At 56.8% G+C, this 18,778-nt stretch overlaps 2 protein-coding genes across 3 annotated transcripts in view; one reads left to right on the forward strand and one right to left on the reverse strand.

The window, feature by feature from the left end:
* ZSWIM5 (zinc finger SWIM-type containing 5) overlaps window positions 1-14,257 on the forward strand; it is a 100,231-nt gene extending 85,974 nt beyond the window's left edge. For both annotated transcript variants that reach the window (XM_037404947.1, XM_037404948.1), the window contains exons 6-14: window positions 1,532-1,708; window positions 4,009-4,155; window positions 5,128-5,265; window positions 5,783-6,043; window positions 6,472-6,607; window positions 8,369-8,526; window positions 10,792-10,955; window positions 11,256-11,337; window positions 11,769-14,257. In XM_037404947.1, coding sequence (XP_037260844.1) covers window positions 1,532-1,708; window positions 4,009-4,155; window positions 5,128-5,265; window positions 5,783-6,043; window positions 6,472-6,607; window positions 8,369-8,526; window positions 10,792-10,955; window positions 11,256-11,337; window positions 11,769-12,631 — 2,126 coding nt within the window. In that variant the 3' untranslated portion in view covers window positions 12,632-14,257. The remainder of the gene's footprint in view (window positions 1-1,531; window positions 1,709-4,008; window positions 4,156-5,127; window positions 5,266-5,782; window positions 6,044-6,471; window positions 6,608-8,368; window positions 8,527-10,791; window positions 10,956-11,255; window positions 11,338-11,768) is intronic.
* A 1,026-nt stretch (window positions 14,258-15,283) lies between these two features.
* Window positions 15,284-18,752, reverse strand: UROD (uroporphyrinogen decarboxylase). Its single transcript, XM_037404953.1, has 10 exons — window positions 18,659-18,752; window positions 17,671-17,783; window positions 17,509-17,588; window positions 17,283-17,345; window positions 17,000-17,197; window positions 16,596-16,757; window positions 16,331-16,468; window positions 16,088-16,188; window positions 15,759-15,825; window positions 15,284-15,561 (listed from the first exon to the last, which is right to left on the reverse strand). Exons 1-10 carry the CDS (start codon window positions 18,679-18,681, stop codon window positions 15,397-15,399), a joined length of 1,110 nt encoding a protein of 369 aa, XP_037260850.1. The 5' UTR covers window positions 18,682-18,752; the 3' UTR covers window positions 15,284-15,396.
* Window positions 18,753-18,778: the final 26 nt, after the last annotated feature.

Consider the following 18,778-nt stretch of genomic DNA (forward strand, 5'->3'; position numbering starts at 1 on the left):
GTGGCCGTCCTGCCAACCCAACCCAGCCACAGTCAGGACCGCACGCCCTGGCTGCTCGCTGTGCCTCCCCCGTGCGCATCCTTGGGGAGCAGCTGAATTTAAACCTGGCCATGCTCCATGTCCTGTGCCAGCCCCGGGACTCCCCGCTGGTGTTCCCGGCTCTGCTGAGGATTCGCTCCAGTGTTTGGGGCAGGTTGTTGGGGCTGAGCAGGGGAGTTTATGAAGTGCACGCTGGGGGTGTCCCCTCGTCCCCATGCTCTTGCCTCTCCAAGCCAGGGGTCTGAAAGCAGCATGGATCTGGAGGTGTCCTGGAGTTAGTGTTTGTGCATACGCAAATACCGCTGCAGACTGTTGCCAGCCTCTTTTTATTACTGAAGGAGAACAGCTGATTCCTGAAATCCTCCCTAGTAAAGTGAGCAGCATTGTTCTCTACGTACAAACACCTGTTTAATTTCTCTCCACCTCGGGGTGCCTGCAGCATTCAGGCTAATTGCTTGTTGCCATCGTTTCCGGAGCGTGTTTATCCAGCCTCCTTGGATCAGCTTTGAGCAATGCCTTTTGTTTTCCACCCTTGAACGCATTTAAGTCGGCCCGTCCTGCGGGTTGCAGGACCTGACGTTCAGTGTTGCATCCCCTTTGGGGCTTCCTGTTCTGCCGCCTGCCAGCTGTGTTTGGCCCTCGTGATCTGGCATGGCTGGAGCGATAGCAGGATTGCTCCAGACAGGCCTTTTCCTCCCGACAAACCACTTGTCTGATCTGTCTGGATAGAGTGAAATGCTCATACAGCATTTGATAGCTTCAGAAATGTTATTGAAGTTACAGAGCAGCTCTGAAGAGGAGCACAGACATCTGCTGCAGAGCAGCAGTGAGGTCTCTGGTGATGCTCTCTCCCCGCTTCCAGCCCTCTCGCGCAGCCCGCAGAGGTTGCTGAAAGGCAGTGGTTCCCCTCATCACCCAGAGGCAGATGAGACACACTCGAGCGGTTCCCTTCACGGCTTCAGGTGCTGCTGGTGTAAGCAGCTGTGGTTCAGTGAAGCCAGGACTTTGCTTTGGAGCAGAAGAGGAGAGCTGGTGGTGCTTGTGGGACAGTAAAGCTGAGGAAGGCCAGCCCTTACCCTGTCGGTAATGTCGGTGATGCTGAGCGTCACGGGTAGGAACACACTGCCACGTTTCAAGGTATCAGCCTCATATGTGGCAGTGGATTATCATCAGAAAGCTAATGGATGGGTAGTCCCTGCCTCCTCTCACCTCTCTGGCCAAGGCAGTCAGTCATTCCAGCAAGTTGCTTAGCAGTGCTGTCTAAGGAGATGGCAGTTGCCATCAGAGGTGGGACGGGCAGCAGAGTTACCTAAAGGCCGACTGCTGTAGCTCAGGAGCCAGAGCCCCTGTTCAGTCAGAAACAGCTGGAGTGGGACCAGCTGGGGCTTTGTTCACATTGTAAAGACATTGCTCTGTCCAGGGAGCTCGTGGCTGGGGGCAGGAACAGGCTGCCCATGCCCCACCAAGGCACTGATGGTTGTTCTCTTTGCAGACTCGCTGGCCAGGCCCAGACGAACCGTATTCACCCGGGCGATCGAGGGCTGTGACCTCCACTGGCAGGACAGCCACCTGCAGCGCATCATTAGCAGTGACTTCTACGTGTCTCCCTCATACCAGCGGGAGGGTGAGAGCCTCCTCTTCAACTCCCAGGGGCAGCCGCTGTGGCTAGGTGAGCATCCGAACCAGCAGCCCCTCTCATGGCCTGGGTGAGTGGGGTTGCTAGCGGAGAAGAGCCACCCAAAGCATCAAAGAAGCTTTGCTACCCTGGGTCCTTGCAAGCTTCTGCATCCTAGAGTGAAATTGCCTCCGTGGTGCTCAACCTGAGGAGTAGGGCAAGGAGAACTCAATGTCCTCCCACACCCCAGCCACAGTCCTTACAGCAAGCCCCACATCTTCACAGTCTGGGTTCCCCTTGGGCAGCTTGGACCAGGCTCATCATGTCCTCTTTCATCGCACCAGTGTTTAGCTGTCCTCAGTGCAAGCTGTCACTGTTCCTAGTACAGTGGGACGGAACACTTGAAAGCTGACTGGGGAGCACAGCTGTATCCTCTGGGTTTTTTCTTCCCTGCTGTCCCCCTCTCTTTAGTCTTCCCTTAAAGGCAATTAGCAGACAATACAATTAAGTCTTGTGTGAACTTAAGGCATACTGGATGAGTCAAACCCAGTACGCTGCTGTGTTGTAGACCTTTAGTCCACGCACCTCATGCCACACAGCTTCTCTACTGCAAAGTCATAACCCTGGGCAGGTCTGCAGACCCTTAACAGCTACGTGTCTGGGATGGGAATATGGGAGACACATGCCCCCCCACCTCCAGGAAGGTGGATGTCTCACCCCTACAGCCCAAGAGGTGAATGTAGGGACATGGAACAGGTCAAAACCCAGCACTGCATTGGTGTCCAGTCCAGGAGCCAGGGTCTGCCGTCACCCAGCCAAATGGGAAGAAAATATTTAAAGTCATTCAGAGATGTGGAGCAGCAGGCCCTAAGCTGCTGTTAAGGCCAGGAGATCAGTTATAAAGGGCCCATCTGAAGGCTGATGGTACACTTCTGCTAGCTTAGCTGGAGCAGGAGAGGACATTTCCACTCTGGGAAGAGTTTTGCGTAGCTGCTGCAGGCAGCAGGTCTCCTCCTCACGCAGCCTCCGGCAGCGGTGGTGGGTTAGTGCTGCCCTGGACTCCATCTAGCAGGGACACAGTGGCCACAGCTCCCCTGCCCCTAGCATAATCTGGGTTCTGATGAGCCCTTTAGCCCAGCTGGTTGGTGCATGTTATTTTTCTGATTTATTTGCTGTGATTTTTGGATTTTGTGCTTTTGCTTTCGTGGCACCCCATCAGGGACTCAGTGCTGGGAGAGGAGTGTGATTTGTCAGCAACTTCTAGTGATGAATTCAGTGAGAAGCTGAATATTTCATCCATTTAGCAAATGAATAGAGGGAGCAACAAGAAGCTCTTTTACAGATGATTTTGTTCTGAAACTTGTGTATTCCTTGCGAGTGACCTTTGGGATGTGGAAACACCACTTGTGGAGGTGGTTGTCTGCATTTCCAAAGCTTTCTGAGCTCTTTCAGGAATAGAAATTATTCCTCTACCATAATTTTAGATCTTCTGTGTTTGCCTTCCCCCCCCACCCCACCCCCTGCCTCGGTAGGACATTTTGCAAGAAAATGGGATTTTCGCTGCCTGTTAGGCGGCATGTCATGTCATCTGCTCCTGCTAATTTCTCACTCAGTCATAATCCTCTCCACAGTTGCTTGTGATTTCAGGTGAGCAATGAGCAGCAGGAGCAGATGAATTCCTAAGCAACTGTGAGTCCTGGGGCGGGGAGGAGTGTGTTCATGCAACTGTTCCTAATAATAAAAAAACAGGTAGGAGAGCTGCAGAGGAGATGGGGTTTCTGCAGAGCTCGCTCCACAGAGGCATTAAGGAAGCAGTTCAAAACATTACCCCAAATCTGCCAGTGCCCCCAGCGCAGTGCTAGATGCACAGCCTCACCCCACTTGTCAACTGTGCCATGAGAGTAGGGAAAGGTGTTGGACGAGATGCCAAGAAGTTTTTAGGTGCATAGCAATGAGAGGAATTACTGTAAGCTGTGCAGATTTTAGGAGAAATGAGTGGCAGAGTTGTAAAAGCCTGTGTTGGGAGCTGCCGTATTGCAGCAATGGTGTGTTGGAAATGCTTCCATTAGATAAGGTTTGTGGAGGTGGGGATTTAGGTACTGACGTGGCTGCTGTGGGTTGAACATGGTAGGAGTCCCGTTAGTGTTCCTGGTAGGCATCTCTGCCAGGAGCGGGGAGAAAGGGATGAATTCAACACAGGGAGCAGGAGTTTAGCTGGGGCGTGGGGAAGATCAGTAGAAGAAAATGCCCTGAAGCCTGATGCTGTCGGGTTCTCTCCCTCCATCAGTACCATCCCGTGAATTTCTGTGCTTGTCTGGCTCAGCCATGCCCCTATGTTTGTCCTTGCCTTGCAGAACACGTCCCGACCGCCTGCGCTCGGGTTGATGCCCTGCGCTCCCACGGCTATCCCAGAGAAGCTCTCCGACTAACCGTTGCTATAATCAATACCCTGCGACTACAGCAGCAAAGGCAGCTAGAAATATATAAGCATCAGAAGAAAGGTATGAGTAGACCTATGGGAGAAGTGTCTCATGAGGTCTGGCTGGGGTGTACCAGCTGGTTGAGAAAGTCTTCTCTGCCTCAGAGGGTAGTGCTGCCTCATCCAGAGTGGCAGAGGCTGATGGTAGGCAGAGCTGTATGGGATTATTCACACCCTAGAAAGACAAACTGGTCCATCTGGTTGCTTGAGCCAAACTGCATTGGTACCCACATGCTAAGGACACGGGTGTGCCCATGTGCTTTATTCAGGCTGCTGGAGCATGGATGTTCTTGTTCCCACTATCACTGTGCCTGGTTGCCTGTAAGGATTGCACAGGCAAGTGATAATTGCATTAAAAAGGAGCTGCTCGTCTGCAGAGCTGCAGTAACTGGTTGTGTGTGCTACATCCACCTTGCATTCACTGAGTAAATTGTACCAGGAGGCAAACCCAGCATTTCTCCTTTTGCAATTGCAGTTGGCAGGGAGCCGGGGTCAGTTACTACAGGGCTGCTGGTAGTCAGTGACTCCTGGACCTTGCTAGCTCAGCCAGCTTGAGATAATCAAAAGATGGAGCTTTTAAGACTCACTGAGAGTCTTTGTCATCTCCAGAGAGACTTCTGCTTGTGTTTCCAAAACATTCAGGCTACCATTGCAAACGAGTCCATAAGCTGCAGGTCTGACTTTATAGACCCCACCTCAGGACTGTACAGTCCCTTGTGTCCTCCTGGAACAGAGCACAAGCTGCTGCATCTTATGTGGCCTTAGGGGCACCTGTTTTTGTTGGGTGCCTGCTCTTCCCTTTGATGACTGTGGCAGCATTCATGGTGGCTGCTCTGAGCTGCTTCTTGCCCTTGTGATCCTGAGTCGACCCTGGAGGTCCCCGTGTACCAGGCCATGGGGTAAGAAAAGGCCTATGGTCTCAGAGACCCCTCTGGGTCCAGAACCTGTCTTTAACATCCTCATTTTTACTGTCTTTCTGTTCCATTTTTTGCAGAGCTGCTGCAGCGAGGAGCAACAACCATCACCAACTTGGAGGGCTGGGTAGGCCACCCTCTGAACCCCATCGGCTGCCTCTTTCTCACCCTGACCGAAGCTTGTAGATTAGAAGAGGAAAATTGCCTTGAAATTTCAGGTACCGAGTGCTCCTCCTGGCTCCCTTCCCGGTGGCTGCAGCCGAACTGAGCCTGTCAGGCAGACCCTGGGTGCAGGTGTGGGGCTCAGGACCCCTGGGCTCTGAATCTCCCCTCTCTCTGCCTTTGCAGGAGCAGCCAGGGCAGAGCTGCAGTGCAGACAGGGATAATTAGTGCCCCTGAGTTTTCCCAACCCCGGGGTTTGCAGCCAGAGAAGAGCAGGAGAGCAGCTTAGCAGAGCTGGGCTGAGGCGTGCTGGCCCACAGGAAGGCTCTGGTGTCAGCCATGCACCCTGTTGCACATGTCTTGGGTCTCCTGCATCTCCTAGTGAGAGCACGAAGGAGGGTGGAGCCCACATCTCCTGCAGGGAGCTTTTATCCATCATCTCTGGGTGACCAAAGGCAGGCAGCAACGGAAGTGTGTCTTGTTTCTGAAGTTGGAAGGTTTTTCTCTCTGCCTTGGTTCTGCCACCTAGGAAGGCTCTTCTCACCCTGTTGCATCTCTTCCCCCTTCTTCCAGATGCTGGGGACTCCAAACCCCCAGTGTATCAACATGTGCCCGTCGCAACCGGCAGCCAAGACAGTGGCGAGTCCTACCTGTCCCTGGCCTTAGAGGTGGCCCTGATGGGGATGGGTCAGCAGAGAGTGATGCCCGAAGGTCTCTATGCCCAGGACAAAGTGTGCCGCAATGAGGAGCAGATCATTGCCCGGCTGCAGGACCTGGAGCTGGACCCAGTGCTGGTGCAGACCCTGCGGAAGCAGTGCATCTTGCTGCTGGAAGGTGAGGGCTTGGTCCATCTAGCTGTCTTCTGTATCTTAGCTGACTGTTGGTAACATCTCTGGGGTGCCCTTTCCAAGGTTTACACCTGGCTGACCCCATCCTGGCTTCTTCCTCTGTGGGTGCGGTGCTGAGTCTGTAGGATGGATGCTTTGCCCCATCATCTGGTAAAGCAAGGGGTTGCTGACATTCCGGGAGACCACCTCGGAGTTGGTTACAAAGAAGGGTGCTAAGACGTGGCCTGAGTTTCTGAGGGATTTTTGACCTGAAAAGGTTTTTAGAAAAGGAAAGATCAGCCCTTTGCTCTGAATCCAGCTTGAGTAATGCACCAGACAGCTGCTGAGCAGATCCTCAAAGCTTTGGGGTAGTACAAACCCCAGCTACAGATCCTGCGGTGCTTTTTATGGCTGACGGCCTCTGCTTCTGCCTAGGTGGTCCCTTCAGCGGCTTGGGAGAAGTCATCCACCGTGAGAGCGTCCCCATGCACACCTTTGCCAAATACCTGTTCTCTGCCCTGCTGCCCCACGACGCAGACCTGGCATACAAGCTGGCTTTGCGGGCCATGAGGTCGGTGCATGTTTTACTCTGTCTCTGCGCCCCTTCTTGCCTTTCTTCTGTGCTCCACCAGGAAGCTGGGATGCTTTGCAACCCTAGAGCAGCGATGGGAGAGGAGGCAGGCTTGGAGTTTGCCATCCCTGAGATCTTGTGCAGTGTGTAGGGCCCCCGGGCACAGCAGCAGTGCAGAGAGGCTCCTGCTCTCTGTTTAGGTGATTCCTGGTTTACAAGTCCCATCCATAGGGATTTGTGTGGGTCTGACAATATCTGCTGGTCCAGCCTCCACCCAGCCCCTCACCCCAGGCTGGACTGTCACCTGCCTGTCTTGGTGACTGGTGTCCTCTGCTAGGCCAGGCCCCAGGCAGACATGGTGCTGTCATCTGCCTGCTGTCTGCCACTCCTCAGGCACCCTGCAGCCCTCCCTGCCCGCGGGAAGGGCTGTTATCCCAGCACAGATGGGCAGGTGATTTGGCCTGGGCCCCAGGATGTTGCAGAGCTGGGCAGAGAACACGGTCACACTCTGCTCTCCTTTAAAGCCCAGTTCTGTCTGGGAGGGGGCACATGGCCGGTGCTGATAGCTGCCCCGTCTCCCTCCTGGTGTGTGACATACCTCAGACATCGGCACGTGTACTGAAGTTTTTTGGCAGAGGCTGGATGGGGCTTGAAAAAGCTGGAATTTCTCAAACAAGTCAATGCTTGAAGGGCCATCAATCCCAGAGCATCCCAGTGCTCTCTCCCTCTGACACCGTTAAAAGTCCCAGCCCAGAGCTTCGTCTTTTTTGGACCATTTCCTTGGTGAAATGGACCATCTCTCCCCAACACTGGGGGAAATTTTGAAATTCCCCTGTCCTGGGAAGAGCTGCTCAGGAGGACAGCCAGGCCTATTGAGCAGCCCAGGGCCTCTGCGGTGTGTGGGGGCACCAACCTCCAGCCATTGAACAGGACCAGGACCAACTGCCCTAGGGGTGCGCGTTGCTCCTTTGGCATCTGTTAGTGCCCATCCCCTGCTCCCAGCTGGGACTCCCTGTGTTGGGGTGTCTCTGGCCTGGGCTGGGAAAACGGGGCTTCTGCTGCCCTGTGGGTCCCCCAAGTCTGCAAGCAAGGCGAGCAGAGACAGTTAGATGCTCTCCACGTCCACGGAGACAATTTCCCTCCTGCACACCTTGGCTGGCCATCGAGTTAGCAACACCAGCACTGACTTGGGGGTTTAAGAGGCAACGTGGTTTTGTCAGCACAGCTGGTGATGTGAGACTCCTGCTCCCCTTCCTTAGACTTTCTTTTCCCCTGGGTTTTCCGGGCTTTTATATATCCCCACAAAAGCAGGTAACCTAACCCGGCTGCAGAGGCCCTGGGGAAATGTGCCGTTGCTTCTGATCATAACCGGGCATTTTAAGAAGAACCAGATGATACAGCCAGGAGTTCTTCTGGGCACTCTGACATGAAAGGAGCCCGGAGGGAGGAGGGATTTGGGTGGGGTTTTTTGCCTTTTTTTTTTTTTCTGAGGCTTGTGCTTTTCCTTACAAGTTTATAAATCACTTCACGGATCATTCTCCTCCTTTCAAGTCGGTCTGAGATTGATCCCCATGCCCATGTGTTGAGCATGCAGCCTCGGGAGCCCCCACACGTGCACGGCAGCAGGATGCTTTCAAAGGCGTTGCTGCGGGCAGCTGCCTGCAGGCAGCCCCTGCTTTGCCTCGCCAGTGCCTTGGGAAGAGCAGGCAAAGCCGGGGCTGGGCTGGGGTCTGATGTTGCCTCTTCCCATTTGCCCTTCAGGTTGCCTGTCCTGGAGACCACGGCACCATCCGGCGATGTGACTCACCCCCACCACTTGGTCTCAGTGGTCCCCAGCAGGTACCCTCGCTGGTTCACCCTGGGGCACCTGGAGTCGCAGCAGTGCGAGCTGGCCTCCACCATGCTCACGGCAGCCAAAGGTTGGTGGGGGGGCAGCTCTGGGACAGGGGTGGTGGGTTGATGCTGCACAAGAGCATCGAGAAGATTGTCCTGGAGAACAGAGGGAGCTCCTGCTTCTGCTCCCTCAGCAGTGGCAGACAGCAGCTGGGTGGCCCGCTGGCAGCGTGACCGAGCAGGGCACAGTAAGCTGGCTTCAGCGGAGCCCTCTGGACTCCAGGATCCCCAGGACTCTTGTCCCAAAGGGCCCCAAAGCTCATGGACTGGCAGGTTGGGACAGGAGGTTCCTAGGAGGTGCAGGCAACCCTGCAGGGATTCCGGCCGCAGTGGTGTGGAACCTGGGTAGCACCCCTGAGTGATGCTGGACTGTGCCTCCCTACAGCATGGTCAGCTGCCGGGTCAGCTAGCCCTGCCAGATGTGTCGTGGGTTCACGGCATGGTTTTGTTTGAAGCTGCTTATCCTTTTACCTCTGCTTTGTCTCTTCCTGCCCTATGGTAATGATCTTTCACGGGCTGTAGGAGAGAGAAGACCTCCCAGTGCACCAAACCACATGTGGGTTTCAGCAGGGCTGGAGATGTAGACAGCTGTGCTGGGTGGGACACCTTGGTCCTAGCCGCAGAGGGCTCCTAAAGCACCTCCTCACTGGTCTCTCGGGCCTCTCTGGTCCCTGCCCAGGCACAATGATGAAGGCCAGCGCAGGCTTTTCAATAAACATCCCTCTGTCCAGAAACCACAACCCCACCAGGACGGTAAATGCCTTGTGCCCCATGAGGGCTGGCAAGCCAGGTGGTTACTGCTGCCTGCTGCTGTCCCACACAGTCCGCAGCAGCCTCCAGCTCCCAGTACTGCCAGCCTGATGGGGAAGGTGCCACTTCCCCGGCAAGGTGGAAGGTAAATGAGCTGTCAGAAAGTTCTAGCCTCACTGCCTTGACAGCCTCTTCTCTCCTTCCAGCCCTCCTCTGCTTGGCTGCTTTTGAGGGCTGACGGTATTCTGCCCTGCCTTGTGGTACTGTGATGGAGGGCTGGTACCTGGCTTATCCATGAGTTTCTTCTCTCTTTGAGCACCTAATGGGGATGAGGCTTTTATGCTAGGGGCGTAGGGCTGTTGGATTGCATCTGTTTTTCCCACCGCCCCCTTCCGAAGTGTTCCCCCGCCACAGCATGTCCTGATGCAATCCTGTGTCCTTGCAGCCTCTCCTGCTCCTGCCCCAATGAGTCGTTTTAGGGACGCTTAGATTTCGGTGGTGGTGCAAGTGCTGCTGTGGGTGGCAGGTGATACCTTTAGCTATTAGTCACCTGACACGTCCCTGCGTGCCCTGGTGCAGCACTAGGTTTTTCCACACTGCTGTGCGTTACGTGGTTTTCTTTGCTTGAGATTCATCTGCTCAGTTTATGAGTATGGGAGTAGAAACAAGAACCTGGAACAAAGCAGAGGGATGTGATGTGGCATGTTTGCATCTCTGGTCTGCACCTATGCCAAAGGTCCTTCTCCCCATCCTGTGTCCCACAGGACCGTTTCGCAAGCCAGAGGCAGGATCATGATATTAATAGGCCTTGATGGGTCCCTCTTCCAAGATCCTGCCCTGTCTCCCAGTGCCATCCTGTATCCTTCTAGCACCCCGCGCCTCCTGTGGCAGGAAACCCACAGCATCACTGGGTGTTGTGCCAGGAAATCGCTTCTTTGGGGTATCTCAGCCTGTCTTGGTCATGAGAGCTGTGTTCCTGACCTGGGACATCCAGGACCAAGCTGCAGCAAGTCTGGGTGACCCTGGCCCAGCTGTTGCTAGCCTTGCAGAGAGAAAGGACTTATTTGGCAAGACAGTATGTGTGCAGCAAACAGCTTTTCTTCTTCTTTTTAATGTTCCTAAATGGAGACTAGCCTTTCTACAGCCATTCAGCACTGGGCATCTCCCCACATACCTCCTTTGTTGGGAAGAGTCTGCTTTACAGCTGTCAAGCCCAGAGTAGAACACCCAGGTGCCTGGAGATGTCTGCTGATGCTCCAGAATGTGTCTGGGATCACTCTGGGTTGTTTGTCCTCCCTGTGAGAGGTTGATACTGAGTGAGGATGGGTGCTGTAGGATGTGTCACCTCCTGGGGAGGATGCCCCATTTTGCTATTGGACTGCAGGGCCTGATCCAGCATCCCTGTGCATCTGTCCGCATGTGTGTCCAGAGGGGCTGACCATGTTGAAGGGGCTGTTCACCACCCAGTGCAGGTGGGATATGGGGTGCAAGGGCAGGGTGGGGGGAGGCCAAGCCATCTGACCATTCTTGCCTGCACTCAGGGGACATGCTGCGCCTACGCACAGTGCTGGAGGCCATCCAGAAGAACATTCACTCCTCCTCCTTGATCTTCAAGCTGGCCCAGGATGCGTTCAAGATCGCCACACCGGCCGACAGCAACTCGGACACAACGCTGCTCAACGTGGCACTGGAGCTGGGGCTCCAGGTATGGGATGGGGATGCTGGTAGCCCTTCTGCCCCATGTGCTGTGGCAGTGGCAGTGGTGATGGTCTTCCACCAAGCAGGTGGGCCCCCATGGAAGGAGTAAATTCATCCCTGCATGGCCCAGAGCAGGGGAGCTCAGGCCTGGCAGGCCCCTGTGCCTGCTGTGGTTTGGGAGGAGGTGAGGCAGCACCGGGGAGCCGGGAGCCAGCCAGGACAGAGGGATTTTTGGGAAGCACCACTGTGTTGGGTGGCCTCATTGAAGCCCCGTGAGGCAGCTGATCATCCCGAGTTTGCTTTGCAGGTGATGCGCATGACCCTGTCCACCCTCAACTGGCGGCGGCGGGAGATGGTGAGGTGGCTGGTGACATGCGCCACCGAAGTGGGTGAGTGCCTCGCTGCGCTGGGAGAGTCCGTCCCGCATGCAGTGAGAATGGGGCTGAGCACAGAAATCCTCAAGCCATTCCTAGCCCTGGGCATCGGAGCTCTCTTGGGTCTCCTGTTTCTTCCTGGTAACTGGGTGCATCTCCGAGCGCCAGCTGGCAGTGCTGGGGTCACAGCGGTGGCTGGCTTTGGGACCGGGACAGGTCCCCTATTCCCCGGCCAGGCCAGCGGTGCCCGCTGTGCCCTGCAGCATGGCAGCGCAGGGTAGCCACTGCCTGTCCCCCTCTGCCCTGTCCCTGTTGGGGCGGAGGCAGCAGCTCAGCACCGCCACAGGCTGGCTTCGCCCTGGCTCCAGGCACCCGGTGACTGGGAGGAGCCCTGTGATCTGCACCAGGCTCCAGGGCTGTGCTGTGACCCCAGTGTTCTCTTGCAGGGGTGAGGGCCCTGGTAAGCATCCTGCAGAGCTGGTACTCGTTGTTCACTCCCACGGAAGCCACCAGCATTGTGGCGGCCACAGTGATGTCCCACAACACCATTCTGCGCCTGAGCCTGGATTACCCGCAGCGGGAAGAGCTAGCCAGCTGCGCCCGCACCCTGGCCCTGCAGTGTGCCATGAAAGACCCGCAGAACTGCGCCCTGTCCGCCCTGACCCTCTGTGAGAAGGACCACATCGCCTTCGAGACTGCCTACCAGATCGTCATTGACGCCGCCTCCACCGGCATGACCTACACCCAGCTCTTCACCATCGCCCGCTACATGGAGCACCGGGGCTACCCGCTCCGGGCGTTCAAACTGGCCTCATTGGCCATGACACATCTCAACCTGGCCTACAACCAGGACACGCACCCGGCCATCAACGATGTGCTCTGGGCCTGCGCCTTGAGCCACTCTCTGGGCAAAAATGAGCTGGCGGCCATCATCCCACTGGTGGTGAAGAGTGTGCACTGTGCCACGGTGCTCTCGGACATCCTTCGCCGCTGCACCATGACGGCCCCAGGGCTGGCCGGCATCCCTGGCCGCAGGAACTCGGGGAAGCTGATGTCCACCGACAAAGCCCCTCTGCGGCAGCTGCTGGACGCGACGATAAGCGCCTACATCAACACCACCCACTCCCGGCTCACCCACATCAGCCCGCGGCACTACGGGGAGTTCATTGAGTTCCTCAGCAAGGCCAGGGAGACCTTTCTCCTGGCGCAGGACGGGCACATACAGTTCGCCCAGTTCATTGACAATCTCAAACAAATCTACAAAGGCAAGAAAAAACTGATGCTGCTGGTGCGGGAACGGTTTGGGTGAGCCCTGGCCCCCGCTACACTCACTGGCAGGGTCCAGCCGCAGCACGGGGACTTGGGAGAGAAGGAAGGAAAGCAGAGATCACCTTCCTCCCATCAGCAGAGGCTGCTCTGTTCTGGTCTTCTGTTTCTTTTTGTTTGTTTGTTTTCTTTTCTTTTTTTTTTCTTATTTTTTATTTTCTTCTTTCTTGGATTTAACCATTTCACACGCTGAGAGGATCCAGAGATTCCTTGGGCACAAACCAAAATGCAACCACGGGGAAAAAGGATGGTTCGCTCAGCCCCCTGCCCTCCCTTGCCAATACCAAAAGCTAACCTGGAAATCTAATACCTCTTTCCTGAAGGAAGCGGTTGCTGGAGGGATCTGAAGGTTGCAAAGTGCAAAAAAACTTCTAAAATTATGTGGGGAATTAAAAAAAAAAAAAAATAAATGAAGAAAGCGAGCAAAGAAACCCGCGACACTAGAACCTCATGCGTCACCAAAAGCAATGGCTTTGCAGAGCGCTTCTCCCGCCCGCCCGAGACATGCGAACTCCTCTATTTGTGAAGATACTTCAATAAAAACAAGTTAAAGTAACTGTTCTCAGGGATTGCTTACTAAAAGTAACACAAAAAAAAAAAGCATTTATGATACTGTAAATACTATAGTATATGTGTCAATTATTAAATTGTAAAGTTATAATTATTTATAATTCTGTCTTTTATTTGGGGAATACTTGAAATTGTCGTGGGCTGGGGCGATTATTTTTATTATTGCTATTATTATTATTGTTATTATTATTATTATAACTATTATTTAAAAAAAAACACACACAAAACAGAACCACAGACAAAAAGAGGAGGAGGCACGTGAACATTTCTCAGGTTCCCACGGCATCGTCGGCAGTGAGAAGGGTGCGGGGGGAGGCGAATGTCCGCTCGACTCGCAGCCCTGGGACGGACAGACGGACGGACGGAAGGAGGAGCAGCAGCCCAGCGCTTGAGGACAGCAAAGGAAGGGACTTGGGGCGACGCTTGCTCGGACACGCATGGATGCTGGTGATGGAGGACGTGAGTGCATCACCTTGTACACAGCCGTCTCCCAGCGGGCGCAGGGTGCGAGGTGCCCAGGCGGCAGGCGGGCACTGGGGCTGTCTGGCTCCTGGGGAGGGAGGGGGGGGCAGGCGCAGCTGTGCCACCTCCCTGCACCGTTCTGCGTCCTGGCTCCGTGGTGCGGCCAATGCTCAGCCCTTCCCGGCTTCACGCTGCGCCGGGGGCAGACTCTCCAGCCCTGGGCCGGTGGCTCTTCAGTTTTGGTTCATTTCTTTGCCAGTGGGTCGGGAGGGCTGGGGGGGGGCCAGGGCCGGCCTGGACGGTGACTTGTAGTTAGAGAACGTGGGCTAGTTATCTGCTGTCTGATTTGACTTTTAATTTTTTGGCAAGTGACTTGTGTCTGCGCTCCGGCCAGGAAACCAATTGTACTCGGTCTCTGTCGCCACTGAAATAGCGGTCTTCAACCAGTCTGTTTCTTTTTTTTTTTTTTCTTCCTCTTTTTTTTTTTTTTTTTCTTTCTTTCTTTTTTGCGTGCGTGCGTGTATGTGTGTGTGCGACCTCTTCATCTGATGTTTAATAATAAAAGGGATGAACGTTACCGCCTGTATCTCTACTGCCTTTCTCTGAAGAGGGAGGGGACACCACACTTGCTGGACAGCCTGGCGTGGGCAGGGCAGGCAGGGCAGGGAGGAGGTGGCATCACAGCCTCCTGTGGTACCCAGCTCCTGTGCCCCAAGGAGGGGGACAATCCCCTACCACATTCAGCATCAGCAGGTCCCTGCCCACGCTGGTGGCACTGCCCCATCTGTGCCAGCTACCGCAGTGTTGGCGACCATGTCTTGATCAGCCAGCCTGGACCGCAGTGAGCGTGCTGCAGTGTGGGATGGGATGGCACAGAGTCATAACGTGGGGTTCCTGGGTGCTGCCAGCACCCCGTGCTGCTTTCTGTGGGGTTTGCTGAGCTCCAGGCAGATTTGACTCTGAGGATCAGAGAAATGGGGAGGTGTGCATGGAGGAGAGATCTCAAGGCCCAGTGGGATGGTCCCAAGGAGGCTCTGAGAGCTGGAGTGATGGCAGTGCTGGCACCATGGTGTCTGTGCTGCCATCCCAGCCAGTGTGGCAGGGTGCTGGTGGTGCTAGTGTCTGGAGGGCTCCTGCCACATGGCCACCTGCCCCCCAGGTGAGTCCTGCTGGGTCTCCCACTCACTCAGGGATGCCCTGGGTCAATGGCACGTTGCTTGTTCCCACCTGAGCAGGACTGTGAACACAGCTCACGCTGGGCCTGTGGCAGCAGCAGGCTGTGAGCCCCCAGCTCCCAGACTGTGACCTTGCCAGCCTCAGGCAGCCCACCTCCCCTAGCAGGGCTGAACACATCTGTAGTGCCAGGACTGCCAGGACAGGTTCATGTCCTCTCTTGCCAGCCCTTGGCACAACGCTGGGCCCCCCAGCAGGGAGATGCATTCCCCCCCACTTGGCTGGCATCCCTGTTTCCTCATTCTGACCTGCAGGACAGGGCTCAGCAGCTCGCCCTGACCTCACGTGCCCCACTGCCAGGCTGCCAGCACTGCCCATCTCCTTCAGAGACGTCCAGTTCCCCGTGCCCCAGCCAGAGCCACACGGCTGCTGCAGACAAGGTGCTGGTTTAATGCTGCAGCCCAGCCTGGAGCGAGCCCTGTGACAACACGCTACTTGGGGTGACTGTGCCCAAACCAGAGTCCTGTCCCCAAGCCTCCGGGCTCAGCTGTGCTTGTTGATGTGGCAGGAATGAGCATGCACGGCCTCCACAAAGGCACCCACGTGCTCGGGGCTCATGTCAGGGTACAGGCCGTGGCCCAGGTTGGCGATATAGCGTTGTGTGCCGAAACCCTCCAGCATCTTCTTCACCAGCTCGCCGATCTTCTCCTGTAGGCACAGTGGGAAATGCACTGTGTTAGCCCCAGCCAGCCCAGGGTACTCCACCCCCACCAGCCCCCAGCCAGCCTGGGGAACTGCTGGGACGTAAGCCAGCACTGCATGTGGAGAAACCTGTGAAACGGAGGCGGGAGGCCTTTAACACAGGCTGGAACTAGCCCCCATCGCTGGCGATGCCCACCGCTCACCTTGGGTGCATAGAGTGCGCAGGGATCCAGGTTCCCTTGCAGGGTGACATCTTTCCCTGCCTGTGCACTGCAGCAGGGAGAAAGCAGGCAAGTTGTTGTGTGTTACGCAGAGGCTGGGGGCAGCCGGGTGCTTGCAGCCCGCACCCCAGGGCACATAGGACCCTTCATTGCAGCCCCTGGTTACTGTGAGCTCCACACAATGTGGGGCCCAACTACCCCCACCTCTGGCGCGGAAATCTCTAAGCCTGGGATGGCTCAGGGCGGGTGAAGAGGTCAGGGTACCCAACCCGAGGTGCTACTCAGACACCTGAGCGCTCCGCCAGACTTACCGAGCCTCCTGGGGCCGGATGGTCCAGTCAAGGCCAACCACCTCGTAACCAGCACGGGCCAGGTCGTGCAGTGCATAGTGCGCATCCTTTGCGAAGATGATCTGGGAAGGGAGGAGACAGGCAGTAACTCCGCTGTGGGTCAGGCCCCTCTCCACAGGCTAGACGGGGAGGCAGCAACCAGGGGATGCAGCCCTCTACAGCAGCCCCCAGATGCCAGGGTTGATCCAGGCAGCCCCAACTCACCATGGGCACCAGGGGCAGCGCCGCTTCCTTCAGCTTCCTCTTGACAGCTTGGGCGATGTCTCGGATGTAAGGCAGGGCAAATTCCTGAAACTGCTCCGGCCCCAGGTGCCCAGCATGGGACTCAAACAGCTGGAGCGCCTGCCAGAGACATGGGACTAGGAGAGCCGCACCTCAGTCCTTCCTCCTCCTCCTCCTAGAAGCTGGACCCTCTCTGCTCCCTATCCCCAGTTCCTGCCTGGCCCTGTCCCCATGCCCCAGGACACACCTGCGCTCCAGCAGCCACCTGCCCCAACAGGTAGTCAGTGATGACATCAGCCAGCAGTCGCAGCAGTCGGTGGCTTGCCTCGGGGTGACGATAGAGCCAGCTCTTGGCCTTGGCCATTGTAGTAGAACCACCACCTTCAATCATGTAGGACATGAGCGTCCACTGTGGGAAGGAGAGGAGGGTGATGGAGGTGGAAGAAGACACGAGGGGCTGGTCACAGTGCTGAAGGTAGGACTTGTGAGCAACCCAGAGTATGGGACACAGCTGCTCCTGCACTGAATGTTCCCCACTTACACACAGCTACAGCACCCACAGTTTTGGAGGTGCCATGGCTGGTATCACCCCAAAAGAAAGAGCAGAGAAGGCCAGCTAGGAAGCCCACGTGGAGGAGCCACGTCACTTACAGGTGCCCCGGAGAAGCCGATGAGGGGCACCTTGCCCTCCAGGCGGTGTCGTGTCAGCGTGATGGCCTGGAAGACGTAACCGAGCTCTGCAGTCACATCCACCTTCTGTCGCAGTTTCAGCAGATCCTCCACCTCCTTTAGAGGCTCTGTGAATGTGGGTCCTTTGCCAGGGACCATGACAACCTCCATGCCCAGTGCCTGGGGACAGGGGAGAATGGAAGAAACAGGAATAGGGTGGCCCTGAACCCAGTCACTGCTTTCCACCACTGGTGACAGCTCTCACCTGGGGCACCACCAAGATGTCAGAGAAGATGATAGCAGCATCCAGGGGGAATCGTCTGAGCGGCTGTGGAGGGGAAGAGGCAGCATCAGTGAGAGGCTGTGACACCCTGCCCATGGAGGCCCTACAAGCACATGGGGCAGCAGCATCCCCAAAGTCTGTGTAACTTATTGAGGCCACCCATCTGGGCGGGGAGAAGGGCCACACAGACCCCCTAGGGGATGCTCACCTGCAGGGTCAGCTCACAGCACAGTTTGGGGCTCCGGCAAGTGGCAAAGAAATCCTGTGCCGCCCGGGTCTCCCGAAACTCTGCAAGGGACCAACTTAAGCATTACAGGGTACGTGCCAGGCGCCCCTCACCATCCCCCTCCCAACTCCTCCACTTGCTCACCGGGCAGGTAGCGCCCTGCCTGCCGCATGCACCACACCGGGGTGTACTCCGTCTCCTCCCCGCGCGCCGCTCGCAGGAACGTGTCATTCTTCAGCTTGGGGAAGCCTTTGGGGCTGCAGACACAGACTGTCACCCACGAGGGGTCTGGGTGCCCTGCCTGACCCCCACGGTTGGGGGCTGGGGGTGCCAGGGCCGGCAGCTCATCCCCACTCCCCGGTGACCATGGGGAAGGGCTTGCACCCAGCTGTGACAAACGTGACAAATGCTCCCCACGGCAGTCCAGGGCCTCTTCCTGCTCCAGACGCCAGGGCCCTCCCCAGGGAGAGGTGATGCCTGGCCCAGGGCCCCGCAAGATTAAGTTATCAGGGCCAGCAGCTGCTCCTGCCCGGAGAGATCTGGGGCCGGTGGGGTGCGGGGGCGGCCAGCCCTGCCACCGGTGTCCCCAGTCCCTATCTGTGCCATGCAGCCCCTGGAGGCCCAGTGGCCACCAAGGTAGCCACCATGTGTCCCCAACCTCCCTGCGGCGGTGCCACCGCCCAGGGGCTGCTGGAGCCCAGCCTGCCTGCCCCAGGGACGGGGACCCCGGGCTGCCGCGGGGGATGGCCAGCACCATCCTGCTGTGACAGGTGGAGGCCATGGGTAACAAGTCACCAAAACCTCCAACGTGGGACCTGTGACTTCTAAGCCGCATCAGTGGCCCTGCTGATCCATCCCCGTGCAGGGTCAGCATTCCCAGTGCCCTACCAGTGCAGGGGCAGCCCCCTCAGTGCCTCACCAGTAGCACCAGTGCAGGACCCTGGTGCCAGCACTGTATCCCCTAGGCCACACTAGTATGCCCAAGACAGGACCCCAGCGACACAGCACCATCCCCGGGGCCACACCAGCGTCCCCAGTACAGGTCCCCAGCGGCACAGCACCATCCCCTGGGCCACACCAGTATCCCCCGTGCGGGCCCCGGTGCGCGCCCTCCCCAGCCGCGGTTACTCACAGGAGCCGCTCACCGCCCTCCATGCTCCTGCGCCGCTGCCCAGCCCTCCGTTGCCTCCCGACACGGCCCGCCCCGCCCCGCCGGCGCCGCCATCTTGCCGTGGCCCCGCCTCTCCGTACG

The sequence above is a fragment of the Falco rusticolus genome, chromosome 11, assembly GCF_015220075.1.
Source record: "Falco rusticolus isolate bFalRus1 chromosome 11, bFalRus1.pri, whole genome shotgun sequence".
NCBI lineage: Eukaryota > Metazoa > Chordata > Aves > Falconiformes > Falconidae > Falco > Falco rusticolus.